This window comes from Pseudonaja textilis, chromosome 2 (genome assembly GCF_049901715.1).
Source record: "Pseudonaja textilis isolate UNSWEBS1 chromosome 2, rPseTex1.2, whole genome shotgun sequence".
In the NCBI taxonomy this organism is placed as follows: Eukaryota; Metazoa; Chordata; class Lepidosauria; order Squamata; family Elapidae; genus Pseudonaja; species Pseudonaja textilis.
The window spans coordinates 64823548-64846098 of record NC_141991.1 but is presented as its reverse complement, the minus strand read 5'-3'; the positions used below and the strand labels follow the sequence as shown (position 1 = coordinate 64846098).

General features: G+C 37.2%; 2 protein-coding genes across 8 annotated transcripts; both read left to right on the top strand.

The window, feature by feature from the left end:
• The first annotated feature begins 295 nt into the window (after window positions 1-295).
• On the top strand, window positions 296-3206 carry LOC113449911 (oocyte-specific histone RNA stem-loop-binding protein 2-like). Its single transcript, XM_026721043.2, has 5 exons — window positions 296-486; window positions 569-673; window positions 919-1054; window positions 2545-2646; window positions 2913-3206. The coding sequence occupies exons 1-5, from the start codon at window positions 425-427 to the stop codon at window positions 3063-3065; spliced, it is 558 nt and encodes a 185-aa protein (XP_026576828.2). The 5' UTR covers window positions 296-424; the 3' UTR covers window positions 3066-3206.
• Window positions 3207-4628: 1422 nt separating this feature from the next.
• FAM53C (family with sequence similarity 53 member C) lies at window positions 4629-21670 on the top strand. Of its 7 annotated transcripts, none has more exons than XM_087924139.1 (7): window positions 4680-4985; window positions 6795-6907; window positions 10709-10936; window positions 13714-13880; window positions 14758-14815; window positions 17877-18604; window positions 21217-21670. In XM_087924139.1, exons 4-7 carry the CDS (start codon window positions 13851-13853, stop codon window positions 21490-21492), a joined length of 1092 nt encoding a protein of 363 aa, XP_087780265.1. In that variant the 5' UTR covers window positions 4680-4985; window positions 6795-6907; window positions 10709-10936; window positions 13714-13850; the 3' UTR covers window positions 21493-21670. The 7 variants fall into 7 exon arrangements, with proteins under 7 accessions (XP_026581850.1, XP_087780266.1, XP_087780265.1 ...); XM_087924138.1 differs by having other exon boundaries at window positions 4841-4985; window positions 13546-13880; XM_026726065.2 differs by lacking the exon at window positions 6795-6907 and having other exon boundaries at window positions 4629-4726; window positions 13546-13880.
• Window positions 21671-22551: the final 881 nt, after the last annotated feature.

Here is a 22551-nt window from a genome sequence, read left to right as displayed (position 1 = left end):
GAGTGCTTTTATGCCACTTCAGTTGTGCTTTTTTAAAGACCATGAGAAGTCTGTAGGTAGAATATTCATTTAAGTATTTAAGTATTTAATTTAAACGTTTAATTCCAATGATCAGTTTTTACTGTTGATAATTTTTTTAAAGGCTTGATGCTTCAGTTGTTTTTCCAGAGAAAAAGATTACATATTGAGAGAGCTCTTACCATGAGCTACTTCTTTATCTCTAATGTGTAGAAATCATTTTGTTACATTTTTACCACATTCTGTAAAAGTCTCACTTCATTTCTTTTACTCCACGAATATTTGAAGAATAGTGACTTCTCAAATGGAAAGTTAAGATGCAGATGCATTGTGTCTCCATGTTCAGTATTCAAACTTTTTTTTTTCTTCAAATAGGTCATTTCAGGTTTTCTCACCTGGAGTGAAAATGGTGAGTGTGGGGGTAGGTACAAGGTCAGATTGGGCGAGAAAATCCAGTCCAGGTTCTGGGTAAGTTTCATAATAGATATTTCTATAGTTTATTAAGTAATTGATATGTTTCTCTCTCTAGCATTTTTCCTTCCATTTGTAGAACTTATATAGAGACAGATGAGGCTGTCTTACGAAGAAGACAAAAGCAGATAGATTATGGGAAAAATACCATTGGTTACCAGCACTTTGTCCAACAGGTTCCCAGGTAAGCAGTAACTGTTACTTCTCTCTTGGTTTTTATTAGACCTCTACATATAGCAGAAGCTTGGGTGGGCTCCTACTTGTGGTCATCATGAGCAGTTCTCCTCAAAGTCCTATAATTTGGGCTGCTCATTTTAGAATCTGGTCTTGAGATAAAGACCCCTAAAAGACTTGCTTTAACAATTCTCACTGTGCTTGTTCTTTGGGAGGCCTTAGAGGTGCTTTTTCATTTCTCATGCTTCCTTCTAGGATGGCTCGCCAATCAGGTATTCATCCATGTACTCCAAATAAATATAAAAAGTACAGTCGTCGCTCGTGGGACATGCAGATTAAGCTTTGGCGAAGGGCACTTCATGATTGGGATCCACCTGGACATGAGAGGAAAGTATTTCTAATAATAAAAATGCTTCTCAACAAATCTGAGTGATTCACAATAATCAAATAAAACAACAAAAACAAAAATTACAATTAAAGCAATTAAAGCCAAAAGATGGCAAATGCATTGAAGCAAAGACCTGGATGAGTGTTTCAGGCTCTTCTAAACAACATCAGAGTGCGGTCCCTCCAGATCTTGGGAACGTTGTTCTAGAGGGCATCTTAATTGAATTGGTGAAGCAGATGCTATGGCAGTCTCTCAAGTAACCAGCTCTATGACTTTTAAATATATGTAACAACCAGCATCTTGAATCAAACCCAGTTACAAACTGGCAAATAGTGCAGCTTGCAAAGTAGAGATGTTATATGGGCATATAGAGGCATGCTTCATTCTGGACCAATTAGAGCTTTTGAGTGGTTTTCAAGAGCAGCCTCATGTAGAGCGTGTTACTGAAGTCAAATCACAAGGTGACATGAGTATAAATGACTGTCTGAAGGGGCCCCCAATTTAGGAAACTGTGTAAGGGGTACGTACACCAGTTGGAGTTGTGCAAAATTCTTCCTGGCCACAGCTAACACTTGTTCATCAAGTAGGAGCTGTGAGTCCAGGAAGACCCTCAAATTTCTAATTTTGCTTATTTAGTTTGAACAGAAATTTTTAAAAGTAAATTAAGACACACCCAACCATATACTTCTCCAGTCAGATATTTAGCTATCAGAAACTTATTAATAAAATCCATCATTTGGCAGGTTTACTTTTAATTATAATTCTGTATTGTTAATAGCCACCTTTGTTGTGCAATATTTACTGCCAGCAGCCTGGTGACCCACTTACAAAGTAATGCTCCCACACTATTTAGGAATTGCAGGCCTAATCTTCAGTCCATATGCTCTCTCCTTGGTGTTCCTTATCACCATGGAGACAGAGTTAATTGTCAACAGAGTTGTCATGCTCTTCAGTGAGACAAATGGTTCTGGTGCCCATTAAAGGCTGGGAGTATTTTGCACTATGTTAAGGTAGAAAATGAGAAGGATCATATGTATGAGAAAAGAAGAAGTGAGTAAAGTACCATTTTATATTTTCATTCCATTAATTTCCATGGGTTGCCTATATATTGGCTATGATTCTGTAACAGAAGGTGGAAGCATTTCGGCTGACATCTTCAACTACTCCTATTACATTTTTCCAATGTGTTTTTATTTACATTCTAAGACAGGAGTATGGAACTTTTTGTGGGTTGAAGATTGAATTAGCTTAAAATGTTTTGAAGGGTCACATAGCAGTTGGCAAGGCCACAGTCCAAAGTGATTGGGTCGCCCTCTTTGCTCTAGGCTCTAAATGAGTTGTCAGCAAAAACCTAGACAGCTCTTTCTGGAGATCTAAACCAACTGTTAAGACAGACAACTGCAGATTGCTTTTTCTCAGTTTAGGCTCTAAAGCTATTTAATGCATTTGCTGCCTGGCTTAGTATGAACAACCTGCTCTGTTTTGCAAGGCAGGAGTTGGTGACCAAAATGGATCTTTTGTCTAATCTCCCAAACGACTGGTTTGAGGCTCGGTCTATTCAGGAAAATATTTGTAAAGAAGTCCTAGGAGAAGAGGTATTGGGATTTTGTTTAATTATATTCTATATGGCCTTATTTTGGAATAGTTAAATGACAAAAGGATTTGACAATGTGTGAACAAAATCATAACCTGTATTTAATGCTCAGCAGAGTTGAGCATTCTATATCTTTATGTGACATAAGATTTTAAGTATGGGATTAGTGTTATGGACATACACAAAACCTTCCTTTTTAAAAATGACATCTTCAGACCAGTCATTAACTTAGACAACTTATTTCATGTTATTGTTCTGCTCCCATAGATTTCTGAATTGTCGTCATCTGGCCATTTTTATCCGCTGTTTCAGGATACATTCTCCAACAGAGAACATTTCACGGAAGATACTGAAGACTATCCATTTGATTCCTGGCTCTTGTTTTGTTCTCATGGGATCCCAATGCAGTCAATGATCTAAGAGAAAGAGCTAATTTCAAGGGGTTTTTGCCACTGGGGTCCACCTGTATTGTCACTCAGTTTGCTACAAAATCCATAATTTTGTAACAAGAGGAACTTCCATTTCTATATTTGATAGTTTTCTATATAATCATTATTTAGCTACAACACAAAGCATTTCCTATTGACTCTCCACTATTTATATTCCTATTTAAGTGCACAGTATAAAGCAATTGATTGCTACTAAAGCATTATGGCTTGTTGGTTGCAGTAAAGAAATTGAGAATCAAAATTCTGAACTATGTACAGGTAATTAAATTGCTCTGAGCTCATGTTCTGTCACTAGGTTTGTTACTGGTTAATTCCTGTCTGCTTCACACATGCTCTGTGGTTGGATAAAATAACATGTTTTGTATTTGATTCCTAATTGACATTCTTTATTTGCTTGAATATGAATGTTACACTTGTATGGTGATGCATAGCAAAAAGTGTTAGGTTCATTATAAGAGTTAAGGGGTACAATTTGCATCTTTCCTTTTGGGTAAAAATGCTTTATTCCATTGCTGTTAAATCCAAATAAATGTGCCCTATGTAGGAATATTCAGACAGCTTGTCTTATAGAAACTGTAGTGGACAGCAACAAACAACAGAATCATTGAAATATCTTTGGTTGTAGTATTGAATTTCATTTGCTTATTTAAAATGGATTTAAGGGGGGGGGAAAAGGCACCTGGTCTTATACCATGTTTGTGGTTCACACAATGTACTGAGCAGAATCTCTTATTTTTGAATGAACTAGTGACCTGTGCATGCAAGTTAAAGTGTAATAAGTGGGTTTGCATAACACTAACCAAAATCACATTATTACAGTAGCAGTGAATACAGCCACTTTGTCAATCTTTAGACATGATGACAGTGTCAAGTTGTAATTCTAGAACTATATTCATATGATACATAGAACTAGAAATTAGCTCACCACATTTTAGCTTTGTAGATCTGCAAACTCAGCCCATGTGTTTAGTAGGTGGGTAGTAGAACACATTGATTGGGTTATGTTAACCACAAGTAAGCATGTGCTAATACAAGTTATGTACTCTTCTGAAAGTAAATATTTGCTTTATTGAAACTTAACTAATGTTGGAGTACACTATAATTATTCATTAGACTCCTACAATCTGTCATACTTTTTTCCAGTCATGGTAATAGTTGTTTGTTTATGTGTTTTATAAGTAGACTTAGAGATACTTTTTTTCCTTAATGGAAGGGACAACATTCAAGAGTAATAGTGGTTGTTGTGCAATTTCAGATAGGAATTAGATGCCTGGTAGAAAGCAAAGTACTCTCAACATGCTCGTCAAGCTGTATTTTAGATATACAGTAATTTTAGCATAAAATATGAATTCGGAAATGTTATGCGTTTAATAAAACTGAGCAATCTCAGAATGTCAACCATGCCTGTGGCTCGGAAGAAATCCGAAGAACGAATTGCACCCCGTCATCCAGAGGTTGTCCATCCTAGTAAAACAAAAAAACAAAAACCCACCACATTGTACTACGTATCCCGTCATACTTTGCTACGTGGTATGGTCCATGGGGGGTACTTGTGGGGCCGTGAGTCCGCCTCGTAAAAGATGAAATCTTTTCATAGCCGGAGGGAGGCGTGTGTTATCTCCGGACGGATGCGTGAGTCTTCTTTCTGAAACTGCCTTCTCGATTGCCCGAGAGATTTGACCCCCTTCCACCACCACCCCCCACTGTTGTGTGGTTGGTTCGGCCCAAGCAGGTCGATCCACTCCTGACGGAAAGGGGAGCGGAGGCTCCTGGCTGGGGGCTGGGAGCCCGGGCCGCCGGGTGGGGGCGGCAGCTGGAAGACGAAGAGGGCCGGCCGGCAGCGGTTGCCAGTGCTTGCGAGTCCAGGAGGCAATCTCCCTTCAATTAGATGGTTGGTTCCAGCGGTGTTTAGAATAGGGAGTGGGGGGCGCATGAGACTATTGGGGCGCACTACTTCTCTGGCTGAGCCGCCGCGAGGTGTTGGAGCTGCCGCCCCCTCCAGCAGGCGTGAGGAGTGGGGGGGAGAAGGAGGAGGGATCGGGTGTTCGGTACGTGCCGAAGGGGCTGCAGAGCCTGAATGGGTAATGTGGGGAGTAGAGAGAGAGAGAGACTCTGGGCGTGAAGGGGGTAAAGCAGCAGGCTAAGGTGGGATGGTCTTTGTGAGAGATGGGGGCTTGTGGACATGTTGTCATAAAAAAGGAAGTCGGGGTGGTTTTGTTTTTGTGCGGGAGGGGTGGGTGTTGATGGAGAGGGAGAGGCAAGGTGGGGATTTCGGGCAAGGAGGTGGCTGTTGTCGCTAAGTGGGTGAATCTGTATGGGAATTTGGGGTGGAATGGAGGGCCTCGGTGGAGAAGTGGGGAGGAGGTGATTGGCTCCTTCGGAAGAGGGTGGAACAGGGCCTGCTTTGTTAAGAGACTGCGTCCCCTGTGGATGCATTTCTAAAACTAGGTTGATGGGACCCATTCTTAAAAGCAGTCGAATCACACTGCTTGTGATACAGTCTTGGCGTGGAGTCTTACTAGCATGTGTGTGTGTGTGTGTCTTGTAGCAGGGAACCCTGAGGTTGCTTAAGGCCTACCTCTTGATTTGTGCTTACTAAGTAGGTAATTATGTAATTGAAAGAACTGAATGAAATCAAATTACAGAGGCCGGGATGAGAAACCAACTGCAAAAGAAAATACTTTCTTTTAAGGGGGTTGGCATGCTCGGCTTTAATGTTTAAAAGGCATCAAGGAAAATGGCTTCATTTATCTGGAGCCTTTAAAGGCCCATGACCTGAAGCTATTAAAATAAGGAGGAGTACAGGAAGATGCAGTGTATAATTGCAGAACAGGAAATGAAGCAAAAGAATAATTTTGGCTAACAGTCCTGGAGAATAATCAGGAGGTGCTTTCCAGATAATACAAGATTTAAATTCTGCTTCTTGTTCCATGCTTCTTTTACATTATTTACTTGAGATCTGTGGAAGATTATTGTACATGTTTTAGCTGATTCTCACAATAGTCCTAGTAGTTAATGTGGAAAGATACTGACTTATTCAAGGCCACCCAGTAGGCTCCCTGACTGAGCAGAGGTCTGAACTTCTTTCAGATGCAAATCTAGTATACTCTATTAACTGCTAAATGAATCAGGATTACAATTCTTGATTAAATTTAAAATAGAGCTAATGTAAATTGTCTCGATTGGCATCTAAGACACATTTAACCCAGAAAAAGTTGAGGAAATTTTATAAACACCTATGTATGGTAAGTGTAATGTTGATTTTAATGGTTATTTTAGTTAAGTGAAATGGAAAATGTAGGAATGTAGAGGAACGTTCCATTAACTTAAATGGATTTGCCCCAAAGTAAGCCTGGTTTTGCATAACTTGCTAGGATAAAATAAAGTGTGTGACTCTTTTTGCATTGTGCAAACCCAGCCAGTACTGTGTGTTTAATTTACTGGTTAGTGTGCTCTATATACCCAGAGAGCTGGGTTAATTATGGGCTTGCGTGTTGTGTGAACAAAGCCTCAATTTACAATTGCAGTTAATTTGTAATAGTAACTGAACTGTTGTAGGTATCTCTTTAAAATGTAGGATAAAAAGGGTTTTTTAGATAGCCCTCTTAATTCTTAATGAGTCTAATTTTTGAATATGCATTTTTATTGTTTCTACTTATTTAGCACCACTAATATATTCTGCCTCTCTGAATTTCAAAAGCAAATATAAAAAAGGGGGTAGGTGTCCACCCTAAAAGACCCTAACATTTAAAGCAAGCAATGAAGAAGAGAATAAAACCGGGCGGTAAGAAGAGGAGGATGGAGAGACTGAATGTGAGCAAATCTACTTAAATTAGTACTAGATTTCTAATAAAAGCCCCTTCTCCTTTGTACAGTATTTTTTTCTTTAGAATTCTATTTTTCTCTATCATTGCAATATTTAATCATTATTTACTTCAAAGGATAAGACTAGTAAATCTATGGAGCCCCTATCCCCCATGATGGCAAAAAGTTTTTTGTATCACTTTTATTATTAATATTTGAGCAGAAAGGATATAATGGAAGTTAAAGATACTAAAAAATAATTAAGAAATGAAACATAAAAAAATAAAAGTATGGTTTTTTTAAAAAAATCATTAGATCTTTCCTGTTTTATTCTAATTTCTTTAAGATAGATGTTAGGCTGCCAACTATTTTAATCTGAAATAGAGTCACTTGTGATTGAATGATGAGTGAGTTATACTAATCCTTGGATAGTCATAATTGACTGAGTTTCTAAAATTAACCTATAAACCTATTTTGTTTTGACTTCAACTACAGTGTAAACCTAGCCATTATGATTTGTGAATTGTAATTTATAGCTTAGTACAAATAACTGTGGCTTAATCAACATATTATTTTTAAAGATGTTAGGACAGCATGATTTGTGAACTACCGGTAGATTACTTGACAAAAATACTATTCTTCCTCAAAAGTAAGGTTTATTGAAATCAGCAAGTATGCTGATATCTATTGGATTGTACTACAAAGACTAGATTGGTTTCAGTGAAAACCTGTTGCTATGTACTTAGACATAAGCCACATTTAGCCAGTGTTATTTATAGGTAAAATGTGCATAGGATTTGAACTTTGTAATATTCAAAGTATTGTATAAACATTAATCTGCTTTTCCTTGGAATTAATGAAACAAATAACTTGTTTCCTGCTACAGTTTAAAATTGTTTTGCATATATATATATATAAGTTTGTCTATGTTGATAAACAAATATTACTGTTAATTTTCATTAACTTGTACAAAACAAAAGGGTAAATTAGCAAGGAATTCCAAAAGCAAGTAAAGTATAATGAAAATTGAAGTAAATAATTTAGTAAAATACAACATGAGAGATTAGTTAAACAAATGAAGAAAGGAATCTCAAACTGGGATAAAGGTGGCAATGTTAAATAGTGACTGTAATTTATAATGCAATTTATTGAATGCTGAGCAGTGCTGATAAGAAACAAGTCATGTGGACTATGAGACTGTTCATATTTTTGCATACAGTAATTAGTTTGGTTTCCTTATCATGAAGCATTGTATGCTTTGACATAATATATTTAAGAAGCTATTTATTTATTCATTGGATTATGTGGGTATCCATATAAAGTAACTCTGGACCGCTAACTATATTTATAGGAAATATGGTGGGGGCAGGAGGTCTGAGACCTTAAGGGTGGAGTACTAAGAGCAAGGGCATATTACTACTGTGATAGTAGAGGAAGGGTATGCCTTGAGCAGGATGTTTTAGCAATAGCACTTATGTGCTACTTCACGTTGCTTTACAGCCCTCTCTAAATGGTTTATAGAGTCAGCATATTGCCCCCCAACAATCTGGGTCCTCATTTTACCGACTTCAGAAGGATGGAATGTTAAGTCAGCCTTGAGCTAGTGAGAATTGAACTGCTGAACTGCTGGCAGCTGGCAGTCAGCAGAAGTAGCCCGCAGTACTGCATTCTAACCACTGTGGCACCACGGCTCATTTTAGGAGAACATGAATTTTTCTACTCAATTACCTCTTCTATGGATATGGAAGACCAGATTACTTAACAACCTGGTCTAAGACTGCTGTTCGCGAATATCAGAAGCCTATATAATAAAACCACATTCCATATTAAGAGGTAGATGAATGTTTAGATTTGGCGTGATAATGATTCTGATTGGGCAAAGAAGGGTATGTAGTTCTATCTAAGATTTGCCCTCACTTTGAATGCTTTTGTAACTATGAGTTCAAGGTTTGGGGGTTGATGGTGGTGATGATCTTACAAGAGATCTTGTTGTCACCAAATGTCCTGCCTCACAAATTGAAGTTGACTTGTGGGGGCAAATTAGGTATACTGCTGGCATACTGTCCTCCCTCCTAAAATTAAAGGACTGGTATTTAGTTGTTCCGCACTGGAGGAGCTGGTGGACTCTATAGTTTCCATGCTCTGGACATGTGATCTGGATGGGATCAAGAATTCATAGCTTCTGTTGCAACCATAGGCTTGTCTCAGACTTTTTTGGCCTGACTCACGTGGAAGAAGCCTTTACCTCAGGATAGATGAAGTATGAGCTAGAAGATACAGTGATCAGTCCTTTACCTTGGTTAGATTCCTGTTTTGGAGACTGAGAGAGTATCCTTGAAGGAGCAAATCGTGGGGTTCTCCTGGACCTATGGTTCTTGGTTGATCAACAAGTAGAAATTATATTTTGGTCACTCACAGCTGGTATTCCAGTTGCAGCCTTTTTGGGAGCACAAAAGTTGGTTACAGTAACTCCTGCCCTTAGCACCTCAAGTGTAGTCTATTGCTTTGGAAAACTACTCGGAAGCTGCTCACTTGCTAACATATCAGAGTTGTTTTAGCATGGAATATTTATTTTGCAGGCTTGGCTTTGATTGCCACTAGGTTTCTGGATATAGTTTAATGTTTTGGTATTAAGCTATAAAGTCTCAAGGATTTTGCCCCCTACATCTTAAGGAATGTCTCCTCCAAATAGAACCTGCTTTTATTTAAGCTGAGAGAGGATGCTTTGGATCCCTTTCTTCATTAGGAGTGAGGGGGTGGGAGCCTGGAGACAGGTCTTCTTATTGTCTGCCCCATTACAAGACAGTTAGCTTGTCCTCAGAAGCCCTGACCACCCCCGCAATATCTATTTTGAGGAAGACGGTAAAGAGAATTTTATTTCAGTGAGCATTTGAAGAGTAGCTAATGATCATTTGAACGCCTTATTTTTGAGAGTTGGTTTTTACCATATTTATTTTTAATTTCCATTCCGTGTTCACTGCTTTTAACCAGAACTCTTTATAATATTTTGAATTTTATGGAGTTAGCACTTGTTTTACTTATTTTCATTCACTGTACCTGGTTCATTAGGGGCGAGATCTAAATACTGAAGAAAATATAGTTTCTTAGATTTGTATCACAAAATAAGCATTGAAACTTTGGAGGAGAGTCTGTTGAAACATTAAAAAATGAAATTAAAAATGAAAATGATGGGTGATTTTAGACAGGCAGGCAGTTCAAATTCCCAGATAGCAAGAAACTCATTGATGACTGTGTCAATCACTTCTACCGGTATCTACAGCATTTGAATATTTAGTGGGACTATGTGATATGTGTAAGTGAGTGTTAGCTTATATGGGATTTTAAACTGTTTTTTTAAGTGTTTAAGACTTTTCCTTTGAATGATAAATTATGGTATTGTAAATTTTCAGGAATCACAGTCAAAAGATTTTGAGTTTCTGCAAAAAAGTATTTAAGTAGCCTCATTCATCATTGAAGTTTTGGTACAAGATGTTGAGTCCTGCTTAAGAGGATAAGAGAATCGTGGATGCTTCTGCTGACTGTTAGTTTATGCCCTGGGACTTCTTTGGGACAGAATACACATATACAGAACACACACCAGACACACACACACACACACACACACATTTTTTAGTAAAAGAAAGAAAGAAATACTACTTTGCAATCTGATTTGCTTGTCAGACTTTGCTTTCTCCCTGCCTATTGCAGCTAGGGATTAATACAAGGAAAAAAATAATGTGCACGTGCAAGTTTTAAGGAACAGATCAGAATTGAACAAGTAGGATGCATTAATATGTCTGTTTCCTGCAGGGGTCAGGAGCATGACATGGAATTTGGCTAGATGGTGAATGAGCAGATATAGTAACTGATGATGATTAAACACAGCTGGACTTGCTGAGGAAGGCAGAAGACTGGCAAGTGCTGGAGTCTCAAGAAAATGCCAGGCGTTCCTAAGAAGCCATGATCACACTGATAACTGAGCAGCTACAAAAGCAGAGCTTGGAGAAATTGAAATGCATATCATTCAGCATCAACCTGGTATGATTTTTCTCATATATATATATATAAGTTAACAAACCAGCTTTAGAATATAAGTTTGCAGTTCAAATAGATATTTTTATGTATCAGTCATGGTTTCATTTAGCAATATTTAACACACATGTATTTTATTGCTGTATTTTCCTTTTGCCTATTTTACCCTGGACTTATATCCTGTATTTTATTTTAATTTTATATTTTTAATATGGTCATAAGACTAACCAATAAACCATCCACTTAGCAATTGCTTTGCTTAACAACCAAGTTGCTGTCTCCGCTGTAGTTGCTAAATAACGACTACCTGTAAGAACCAGTAGTATGCTAGATTCTGTAGAGGCAGAATGGGGTTTATTATGTAACTTACATCTTCTTTGAAACTTTAGTTTTGTTTGTCAGGTAATCTGTGCTTCACTTCTGTAGCTTGAAAAAGCTAAAATAACTTCAGAAACTGCCAGTATCTTTGCAGTAGATATTTTTAAAGAGGCCATTATTCAGAGAGAGCAGGAATCAGTGACTGTGAAATTTTTCATGCTTACTTTATCCAACACCTCATCAGGAGATACAGAACATTTTAAAAAGTAAATATGTGAAAGGATGGGTGAGAACCTGTAACCTGTATGCCTAAGTGTTTTTTTTAAATACATATAAAGCTGAGATGAGCAACAGGTAGCTCAAAAAAAGAGTAATTAGCAACCTGTCATTCAACAACAGAGTATTTTCTTGCTGAAAGAATAAAACTGAGTAGACCTGAAGCAGTTTTTGATCATCTAGGCACTTGCTTAGACTATTTTACTTTTGAGATTATGGAATAACTAGTTTTTAATATTTAAAAATCAATAGAAACATCATTAGGCACTTTCCTGCTCCACCCACCCCATATATTTGTATATTTATCAAACTACTAGTGTCTGTTGGGATTAAATTTCATAGTGGTGGGTAATAGATTCTCTTCCACTAGAAAAATATCATTGGTAGCCTGTTTAAGAACAGAAAGGCTATTTTATGTGTAGACATGATTAAGGTGTGGAATTTAATGCTGCATGATGATACCTACTACATAAATTATATGCTATAGGTAGCTGTAGTCACAAAAAATGGAAGAATTTTGCTAAAATACTCTACTTACAACATTTTTTTTGCCTTCTGGCTGGCCACTACTAAAATAAGTTCTGAAGCACATGTTTCTCTGCTTTGATTTAGCATAACAATTATATTGCATTTATGGAGAAAGACTGAATTTTATTAAATAATAGTAAGGATAAGAGATATTCTGTGAACTGGTAACAGAGTTCTTAAAATTATGGAGTTTGCAGAAGGAAAATTTCAGATAAGTATAAATTTGTTTATTTGGATCACATAATAAGCCTGTCTTAAGCATTAGGAGTTTAGTTTGTTGCAACATCTTGTATTATTATATTCTCTTCTCACAAAATTAAGATGACATGATAGAATAAATTAGAAAAATGTGTGTTTATTTCAGGCCTTTCTCACCACCTGGTTTTGTTTGCTGTTACCAGTGTTTCCATCACCTTCTGATGGTGCTACTTGCTTGTTCCTATCTTACAATATTCTGTTGCTTGAAAGAATAAATACCAAGTGTATTGCTTCCATAGGATGACCGTTAAGCAAATATTTTGGTATAATAACTGCACATGTACATTGACAAGAATTGATGCCAGAACCATTCCATGCTAAATGTCTTAGGCTTCTAAATGCAGCCTTTATGGCAGAAGTATAGAAACTCAATTTATATGTAATTGCTTGTTTTCTAAGGGTTATTATTCATAAAATGTATATGATCACTGATATTAAACAACTCTGGACACATCACAGTGCAAAACAATAAAACAGTATGAATGGAAATGCAAAAAAGCAGTGAACTATAACATGCAGAATATGAAAGTCAAGGTATATCACACCTAATCCTCAGTATCAAATTCACTAACTTCAAGCTTCATTAACAACTTAGCCCTAATGCTTATATGAGAAAAAACTAGTTTTATTACAGCTTTCCTTAAGGCCAAGGAGGTCAGTACCATCCTTACTTCTAAGGGGAAATTGTTCTACTGTACAGACATGGCAACAGAAAAGAAATGTCCCTTATGTCTGCCTAATGAATCTATGTCACTAAAGGGATCCAGTGCATGCTTGCCCTGCCAGATCTGGTGAGATGGGCACAAATGAATGGAAACAGGCAGCTCGCATGTGGTCTGACCTTGTGCCATGTAGAGCTTTAAAGGTGATAGCCCGCACTTTGAATTGCACCTGGAAGAATCCTGGGAACACTAATACAGCTCTCACATCTGAAGTGTTACACGGGCAAAACTTTGGTACACACAATACTATGCATGCTGGTATATTATAGATCAGCTGAAACTCATGTACAGTATGTTGCAACAAGACAGAGGTTGCTAAAGCATGAGTACCTGTGAGCAGAGCCACTCCAGCAACAGTGCAACTGGAGGATAAGATGAACCAGGGTAAAGACAGTCTTGTTCTCCCACCAATTTTAAGCTTGTGTAAATGTCGTCTTAATTTCCAGTCATCCTAATTATTTAATGTAAAGCATTTCTAGGTCTGTACTTTTCCCATGTTTTTTTTCTTAATAGGGGCAGAAACAGCTGTACAAAGAAATTCCCTCCACAGACTATCCTTGTAACCTAAGGAGAGCTGAGCTGACTTGAAAAACCAAGGATTATATGCTCCTATATCAAAATATAAATTAAAAGGGAGTGATTCAGTGGAATATGAAGCATGTGCTTCCTGATTCTTTTTAGGTCTGGAGTCCATGGTGAACGTGCCTGGAAATTAATACATTATAGCAGCACAAAGTCCCTGCAGGTGCAGCCAGGAATAGAACTTATCTTTTCCATCCAGAAGTTTGAACACTGAGGTGTAGACTTCCAAGAATGGGATGTGGCCTAATGAAGCTTTTGCAGGAAAGGTACGATCAAGTTTGTTCTTGTAATGTTCTTTGAGTAGATGAAGCTATGCGACAGGAAACTAGTGATCTGGAATGGAAAATATACCCCAGTAATGTGGCTATATGTTAGTCTGTCAGCATTTGAAAGCAAACCATTACAGGATGGGGAGGGATAAAGATGCCATAAATGGGCCTTTCCAACTAATTTTCTGCTGGACATGAAATTCAGTCGGGCATATTTTGTCATTGTTAAAGATTTTTGAAGATATTAGAATGTAGATAATCTGGTAAGTCATATTTCAGAAAATTATCTTAAAACTGCTCATTTTCTCAATAATAGAGCTTTCATACAGATAAATAATTAACATTATATTGTCATTGATTCAGAGAGCTTTTGAAAAATTGGAAAAAATACAAAAACTAAAAATGGAATCCAACTAAACAAGTACCGTAAATTAATTTCATGGATAAAATGTAAAAGTTTTTTTTCCACTGGCATTTTCACATTTCCCGTGGGGGTGGGGTAGGGAAGTATCTTTAAAATTTTAATCTAAAATTGGCAAAGCATAAATGGAAAATTTTAAAACTCTGTCAAACATCATAATTATTAGTCTAGGGTTGACAGCGTGGCATAGAAGTCTAGTGATCAAGCTTGAGTAAATCATAGTTTCTGATTGATTATTTTATCCCAACTATCTCAGCTTTCAGTTTATTTGAAAAGCTAGAAAGATTCCCTTGGGGTAAAACTTAAATGTTGTATACTTAGAGAGAATGCTGAATTGGGAAGGGGGCATCATATTTGAATGCTGTTAGAATGGTGGCAATTGCAGAACTAAACCTGTTTATAAAGTGCTGGTCCTTGCTGTGATATGGTGACTTTTTGTGTTTCCCTTCCTAGCCTTTGCCCGATCATGCTAATGTGGCCAGCTGTGGCAGCCCCTTCCAGATAACGCCTGGTAAGAACATCTGGCTGGACTTCCACTCTTTGTGCCTACATCTCTTGTCTTCTTTTTCTTATGTTTTCTACATGAAGCACATAGTTAACAAGATAAACTTACTTTCTGGTCTTCTTGTGTAGGCTATATATTTGAAATACGGTTACCCTTCTTAAATGAACCTTTGGTCAAAATAGCAAAATTCATTTTTCAGTTTAAAAATTCATTTTTAATCAGTAAGATAAAAGCTGGAATGTTTAAATAGTAACAATGATTACTATTTTCAGGCTATCTGTAGGGGAGGAAAATGTTTTAAAAATTTAATAGGTTTTAAACTGTAGGTTTCTTATTTCTGTATGTATGTACTGGAAGTTCTCAATAGTTTCATGTTGCAGTATCCATATTAGCTGCTTCCGATGGTAAATGTATAACTTGAATAAATAGTTCCAGTGGTATTCTTATGTAAGAATTTTAGGATGTATAATATAATAAAACTCTTTCTAAAAACTGGCTCTAGCAAAAAAGTAAAAACCTATCGTGATGAATAATTTTAAAGGGACTTTAATAGTCAATAATATTACAAGCTTAATACATAAATAGAGCAATTTTAGCATGCAGTGTAAGAAATTCAAGGTGAATAAATTAAAGCATATATTCTAACATTTAAAATTAATATGCTACCACTCTTATTACAAATAGAATGTTGGAATAATATTACTTATAAAGTCATATTTTAAGTTATATATATTACAGGATTCCTAAATGGCCCTTAAATAAAGCAAACTTTGTTCCTGAAATTGGCTCCTGAATAAAATAGCTTTTATTTTTAAAAGTAAGACTTTAATTTGCTGTATGATTTCTTTTTTTATTGTTTAGTCCCTAAGACATGCCCAATTCCTTTTGGGCACATTTTATACAAGAGAGAAAGGAAATACGGTTTCCCAAAATGAATCATTCCTGTAACTGTTCTGAACATCTTGCGACTATATTATATAGTTATTACCATATATTGCACAGCAATTTGCCTTAAACACCATTATATTGTAAACATTTGGAATTGGAATAGTTTATATATAAATGTTTTAATGCATTGGCTGAAAATATTGTTTAAAGTAATAAGTGCCATAATGTTTACTTTTCTCATTAGCAAGTTCCTGGATAGTTTGTAAAATATAAAATTTGGCATTAAACCTGTTCATTTACTTATTGTATAGATTATTACTGGCCTGTCAGAATTTGAATCTAACTCAGGGATCTTGTTTCTTCTACAAAATGTTACTTCTCAAATTAAGAAAAACTAAAGGAATACGTCTTTAGAGTTCTATATCTATTGCTTATGCTACTATATATTAACTATGATGTTAAAGCTTATTATTTAATATGGCTATCATTCTGTTGGTCTTGCAGATAATGATTCTTCTCCCTTCTGTCTTGTCTAAAATCATAATTTTACGTTTCACAATTTATCTGGTGTTCGCTATCTGATGTCTGTTCCTTACACTATAGATTAGTTCCCTTAATTGCATGTCCAAACCTAACATAAATATTTTTACTTGTGGGTGGAAGTTTTTGGCTCAAATAATCAATATTGATTTTTAGCTATTTTGAGAAAACCAAATGTTATACATATAAAAACAGATAATTCTTAAGAGTTTCTTCTTTGTGTTTACTTCATAACTGCATGTATTTTTAACTTGTACTTCACCCATTTGATGATTTTCACGAGTAATTCTGGCTGTTTTTGCAGTTACACGCAGGGTGTTGGGCAAAGGAATCTTAATAGAATTTAAAAAGTATGTTTTTTGCCTTTCTTTTCTAAAGATATGACTAGGAAGGAAGTAGCAGTATTAAAATCCAGTAGTTGCATTAAATGTATTTTTCCATATAGATGGAAGAGAACAATAGAAAACATATCCTCAGGAATGCTAAACATTTGAAAACAGGAAGTTTTTAAATAAACTAAAAGTGTGTTTTACATTGATCAGTCAGTTCTCTCTCTCTCTAATTTCTCCAGTAGAAAGAAATAAAAGTGATAGTGTCTATTCCCCGCCCCCCTTTTTAACATCCAACTATAAATGGAATGCAACAATGTTTGTTTATTCGTGTCAGAAGCATCACAATTAAAATAAGGCATACTTTATGACATAAAATTTAAAATCTATGACATAAAATATAAAATACAACATTAAAGTACCGGTATTAAACAGATCCTGCCTAGAAACTAGCAATATTAATTGCGTTCTGTCGTGCTGTCATGAGGTCCTCAAGTGTACATTGATCAGGACACAAAGGACAGATTAACATATGTGTTGTTGTCTGCATGTCACCACAATTGAAAAAGGGCAGAAGTTACCGGATACTGCCATTTGTTCAAGTATCTTTGGATCTTGTTACACTTGTGCACAGTCTGTTCAGTGTTTTCCATCCTTCCCAGGCCCTGGTTCCAGCTCCCCCGATGAATCCATCCAGTGTTGGTTCTTTGCAGCTTTTCATAGGTCCTCTCTGCTTTTAAATTCTTTGAAGTCTTCCATTGATCTAAGGAAGCCTTTTCTAGATTTTAAACTCCAATTAGCTGATTTGCAGACCATAGAGAAGATGTTGTCTAGACATAGATGATGTAAACCTCTGTCTGTATGCTGCTGCTTCTCTATGAAAATGTGATTTTCTCCAAGAAGCATTAGTCTTTCTTTGATCCATAAACATCTCCTTTTCCAGTACAGTAAGAAATAATCACATCCTTAATTCAGAAACCTCTTATTTATCTGCCATTATCATCATTAAGGGACTAGAAAGAACCAGATTGTGAATATTTGTCTGGAGAATTAAGTTAAACATTAGTTAAACAGGTAAGGAAGAATAATTAAATTTAGATCATTTATGAGTTAATATACTAAGCAGTTCTTTATAGTTGTTAAATATATTTAAAATGTTTAAAGGAGTAGGCTGGAAAGTGTTCCAACTTCATGTGAGGAATCCAGTATCTTTTTGTTAAATTGCATGTCATAGAATATTTAACTAAGTTGATCTGGATGACAGCTACGCCTCTCAACTTAAATTTCTTATCTTATGTTGTTCTTTACAGAGGGGACTTCATGGAGGGACCTAGCTCCCTGTCCAAAGATCCATCTCCAAGACAACACGGTTCCTTACCAACAGTCCAGCGTAAGCCTTCCCTTGCCAACTTGCAGCCCAGAAAACAGCCCTCTGAACAATCTTGCATCCCAAGCACTGGCCACCAACTCTTTAGTTTCAGAAAAAGTTTCTGTGCCCCCTACCAAAAGACACTGTCGTTCACTCTCAGTGCCCGAAGACCTTTCCCGCTGGCAAGCTGTCTGGAGACCCCTGGGCTCCAAAGTGTGGACACATATCAAACGTCGGGAGACCAGTGGAGTGGACACTTTAGCAGTACAATCCCAGAACCTGGTTCAGGAAGCCAACAGACTTTGCTTCAATCCAGTCCCCAGTGCCTCTTATCAGTGTGTTCAAGATGGTGCTGTTGGTGGCAGGAGCCCACCGTTTTTCAGTCTGGCTCTGTCTCGAGAATCGCCAGCAAGTGTACCATGGGAGGCTGGAGAGACATTGCAGCCCTACCCTCTGCAACGCCGTTTCTCTCTGTCACCGGTCAGATTCTTGCCATCCCCGCAGAGCTCTACCACTTCCACACCAGAGCTCCTTCGGCACCAGCACAGCCTCCCTCGCAGCCGCTCACAGCCTTGTGACTTGGACACCAGGAAATGTGGTCTCAAGCGGCGCCATGAAGAGGATGTGAGGTGGCATCGGCCCTCACTTGATTTCTACAAGATGAATCAGGTAAGAAAGGAAGCATCATTTGATGTTGATCGAAACCTCCCCGTAAAATCAATGAAAAGTTGAAGTGAAAGGGAAGTAAAAAACCTGAAAAACCACTGAAATAAAATTGGATTGTTCTGGGGAGCAAAACACATTACATTCAACAATTATATGGCGCTAAGCAATGCGTTAAAATGAGTACAACCCACTCTGGAAAGCATTGGGGGTTATCTACAGGTAGTCCTCGATTTATAACTGTAATTGAGCTTGCAAATACGGTTGCAAGTTTTGCCTATCATTAAGTGGCTCATCACGTGATCAACCCATTTTTACAATATTTTTTGCAGTGGTTAAATGAATCCATGGTGGTTAAGCAAACCTATTGTCTGCAATGGGTGTTGTTTGCTGGAACCCAGAAGTTAAATGCTGGTTTCCAGAGGGGAAAAAAACACTAACTTGCAGTCACATGACCAATTGCAGACTACATGACTGTAAAATGCAGTCACATGGCTGCAAACAGCCATACATGTGGACCAATTGCTAAGCCCAAAATGTGACCAAGGGAAGAATCCGGGCTGTCTTCAAATCTGGATCATAAGTGACTTTTGGGGGCTATCATAACTTTGGAAGAGTCACTAAGCAACCATCGCAAGTTGAGGACTACCTGTATATTGCACCCAACAAAATTCATAAACTTACAACAATTTGTTTTGTGACCATTTGAAGATATTACGGCGCTGAAAAAAGTCACTTGTGATTGGTCCTTGCAGTTATGACTGCTGCAGCATCCCTATAGTCATGTGATCATGATTTGGCCATTTGGCAACCAACACACATTTATAACGGTTGCAACATCCTATAGTCACTTGCCATCTGCGACCTTTCCAACCAATCACTTGGGAAGCTGACGTGGAAGGTCACAAGTTGCAGTCATGATTGTCAGGGCAAAAAAGATAAAATCGTGTTCCGTCACATGATGCCTCACTTAATGATTGCACCACTAAATTTTAGATAGCTAAATTTTTGGCCTCTATTGTGGTTGCAAATTGAGGAGTTTGTTCCATGTAGATTTATTAGAAATGGCAGACCAGATCTTATATAACACAGATCCTTCCAAAGAGGAGACTTGCATTGGCAGTTATATTGAAATAATTTTGAGGGGTCCTTAGTGTTCTCTGAGCTTGGTTGTTTACATTGCAGATAAACTAGGTAATATCGTCAGTGAAATAATCTTGTCTTGATGAATGCTGGGATTTATAATGACCTGTATTAGTAGGATATTAATTTATTGTTAGAAGAGTCAATGGTTATTTGAAACCATTCATGAGAAAGAATTAGAGCCAAATAGCTGAAGACAGTTCACAGTATTCTTCATACTTAGAACAAAGCATTCCACTATAGATCCTGTTTTTTCTTTTGAATTCACAAGCAAAAAATTACTCAATGATCCTTGATGGAAAACTCCTGATTTTTTTTTCAGATTAGTCCACAGGTGGGTCCCCTTTTAAACAATGGTAATTGAACTGGAATTTGTCACGAAGGATGTGGTTGTAAAGTGGAATGTCACAGGACCGTGTTGCTTAGCAACAGAGATCCTTGTAGTCCCTATTGCTGTTAAGTCAGGACCTCCTCACTACTTTCTGCCACCTTCCAACAAGCAAAATAAGTGGGAAGCTGACAAAAAGTTGCAAATCCCAGGTGGCTTGCAAACAGTGGATGGGTGGCTGATGCGGTGCATTCAAGGGCAGGGTGAGTGCTCTGGATCAGGGGTCTCCAACCCTGGCAACTTTAAGCCCGGAGGACTTCAACGCTGAGAATTCTGGGAGTTGAAGTCTGTCAGGCTTAAAGTTGCCAAGGTTAGAGACCCCTGCTCTAGATAGAACATAGGTGGTTGTTGCAGCACAATGTAGGCATGGCAGAACATGGGGTGGGGTTGGTGCCCTGGAGGGCAGAATACATAAGTGGCTGCTGCAGCTCAGCATAAGTGTGGCTAGGTGCGGATGGGTACTGCAGAATTGGGAGAAAGTAACAGAAGCCATTCCTGCTGGCTTCCCCATTGAGTTGGATTGTGAGAAGCTGACCAGGAAGGTCACAAGTGGTGATCATGTGGGTACTGGGACAAAACAGAACTTCAAGGACTGATCGTAAGTACCACTCATTCATTGCCATTATAACTTTGAACAACTGGTTGTTAGTTTATCTGTAATGCAATCTATAGACAGAGGTTGCAGAAACCGTAGATAAAATTACTATGATAAAACAATAAAGATAGCTTAGAAGTAGTAGAGATGTCAATAGAACAATGGGTTATATATATCTAGAATGTTTTAGAAAGTATGGGAGCACTACTTTGCTATAGATTTGTCAGATTTGGTTTGTTAATGAAAGCAGTTTTTGGACATTCATGTCTGTATCCCAGCCAAGCCGGACACTTAAAATGTCTCTAGTCATAATAGCAGCTTCTTATATAATAATGCAATTTTGATAATGATATTTAATTTCTGGAACTGAGCAATCACTATAGTAAGTCATACTAGTGTTCCAATTCACCTAACCATGTGTATGCCTACAAGTTGACATTAGAACACAAGATAAACGTGTTGAAATACACATTTCTTTATTTTTTTTGACAGAAACCATTTGCAGGGGAAGTCTGTCAGTTAGACAAATCTGAGGAAAGTGGCTATCCATCATGGCTCTTGACTTGCAGCCCACAATCACCCTCAGCTCCTTGCAGTCCCATTAATAATTGTATCCAGGTGCTCAGTGAAAGCGAAGAAGATGATGATGAAGAAGAAGCAGCAGCAGTACAAGCAGCAAGACAAATAAATTGGAATTTAGCAAGCAAAAGGACACTCTTCCAACCAGACTTCAGTGATCTGGATCTAACTTTGATTGAAGAGAACTAGCATTTTGGATGTCTCCTTGAAAAACTGACTTTGGAGTCAGCAGCAAAGGGGAGGCTGCACTCCTGGATGAGGGTGGGGGAGCGGGGTGGGGGTAGAAGGGAAAGTGGAGGTAGGATAACGGGGTTTTGTCTGCTTGTTTCTTTTGTATTAAAAGAGAAAATAAAAAGAAATTACTAAAGGGAGTTGTATGTCTCTAAGATGGGATGATAAAGCCTGTCAAACATGAGACAGGAAGAAAACCTTGTCAGCAATTTGACAAATTTGCTTTTCTTGGCAAGCTTTTTGGTCTGTCCCAGAACACAACACTCAAAAGAGACCTTTATTTTAAAAAAAGAAAATATGATATATACTTAATAAAGTCCTGCATATAAGCATAACAATATAATTGATTGGTTTTTTAAAATTAAAATACAGCGATACAGTAATTTGAAATGTTATAATCCTGTCAAGTGTTTTTACTGGATGAATCATCATCCACATTACTTGTCAGTTTAGAATTCTAATCTACAGCCTAATATAGGAAGATATAGAAAAGCAGCAAAATTTTAACTCAACACCGCATAGACATTTGTTTTTCTCAATGAAGAATTTTTCCAAAAGCAAGCATTTTACCCTTAGCTTTTGAATTCAAGAAATATCCTGTTGTCTGACTATAAAGCTTTATTTCACTCCATTGAAAAGAATTAACATTTTCCTGTTTGCCAGACATACAAAAATGTACATGAGAACGGTTTTTTGAATGATGCTGTATGTTATCTCTCAAACCTGTGGTTTCCTTATTGAAAGAAAAGGAATGAAGACAAAATGTATTTTAATACACTCCTTTGCATGAAATGTATATCATACATTTTATTTTATTTAATAAGTGGGGAAAAAAACCACATATGCTCTTACAAGATTACTATGCAGAAATTCAGTAAATTCAAATTTTCCTCTAGCTGGCACAGCCGTGTGAGCCCCAGTGCCCTATTAATATTTTTCAACCTGGTATCGCTTATCACCCACAAAAATAAAACACCGGATTCTTAGTCAAGATAACATTAAATGAGGAAATCGCAT

Excerpts from the sequence above, each read along its gene's own strand:
- FAM53C (XM_087924141.1), top strand. The coding sequence starts at position 10,859 with ATGATCACACTGATAACTGAGCAGCTACAAAAGCAGAGCTTGGAGAAA. Across the intron at positions 10,937-14,757 it reads TATCATTCAGCATCAACCTG|CCTTTGCCCGATCATGCTAA; the intron begins GTATGATTTTTC and ends TTCCCTTCCTAG. Across the intron at positions 14,816-17,876 it reads CCCCTTCCAGATAACGCCTG|AGGGGACTTCATGGAGGGAC; the intron begins GTAAGAACATCT and ends TGTTCTTTACAG.
- LOC113449911 (XM_026721043.2), top strand. The coding sequence starts at position 425 with ATGGTGAGTGTGGGGGTAGGTACAAGGTCAGATTGGGCGAGAAAATCC. Across the intron at positions 487-568 it reads AAATCCAGTCCAGGTTCTGG|AACTTATATAGAGACAGATG; the intron begins GTAAGTTTCATA and ends TTCCATTTGTAG. Across the intron at positions 2,647-2,912 it reads AAGAAGTCCTAGGAGAAGAG|ATTTCTGAATTGTCGTCATC; the intron begins GTATTGGGATTT and ends CTGCTCCCATAG.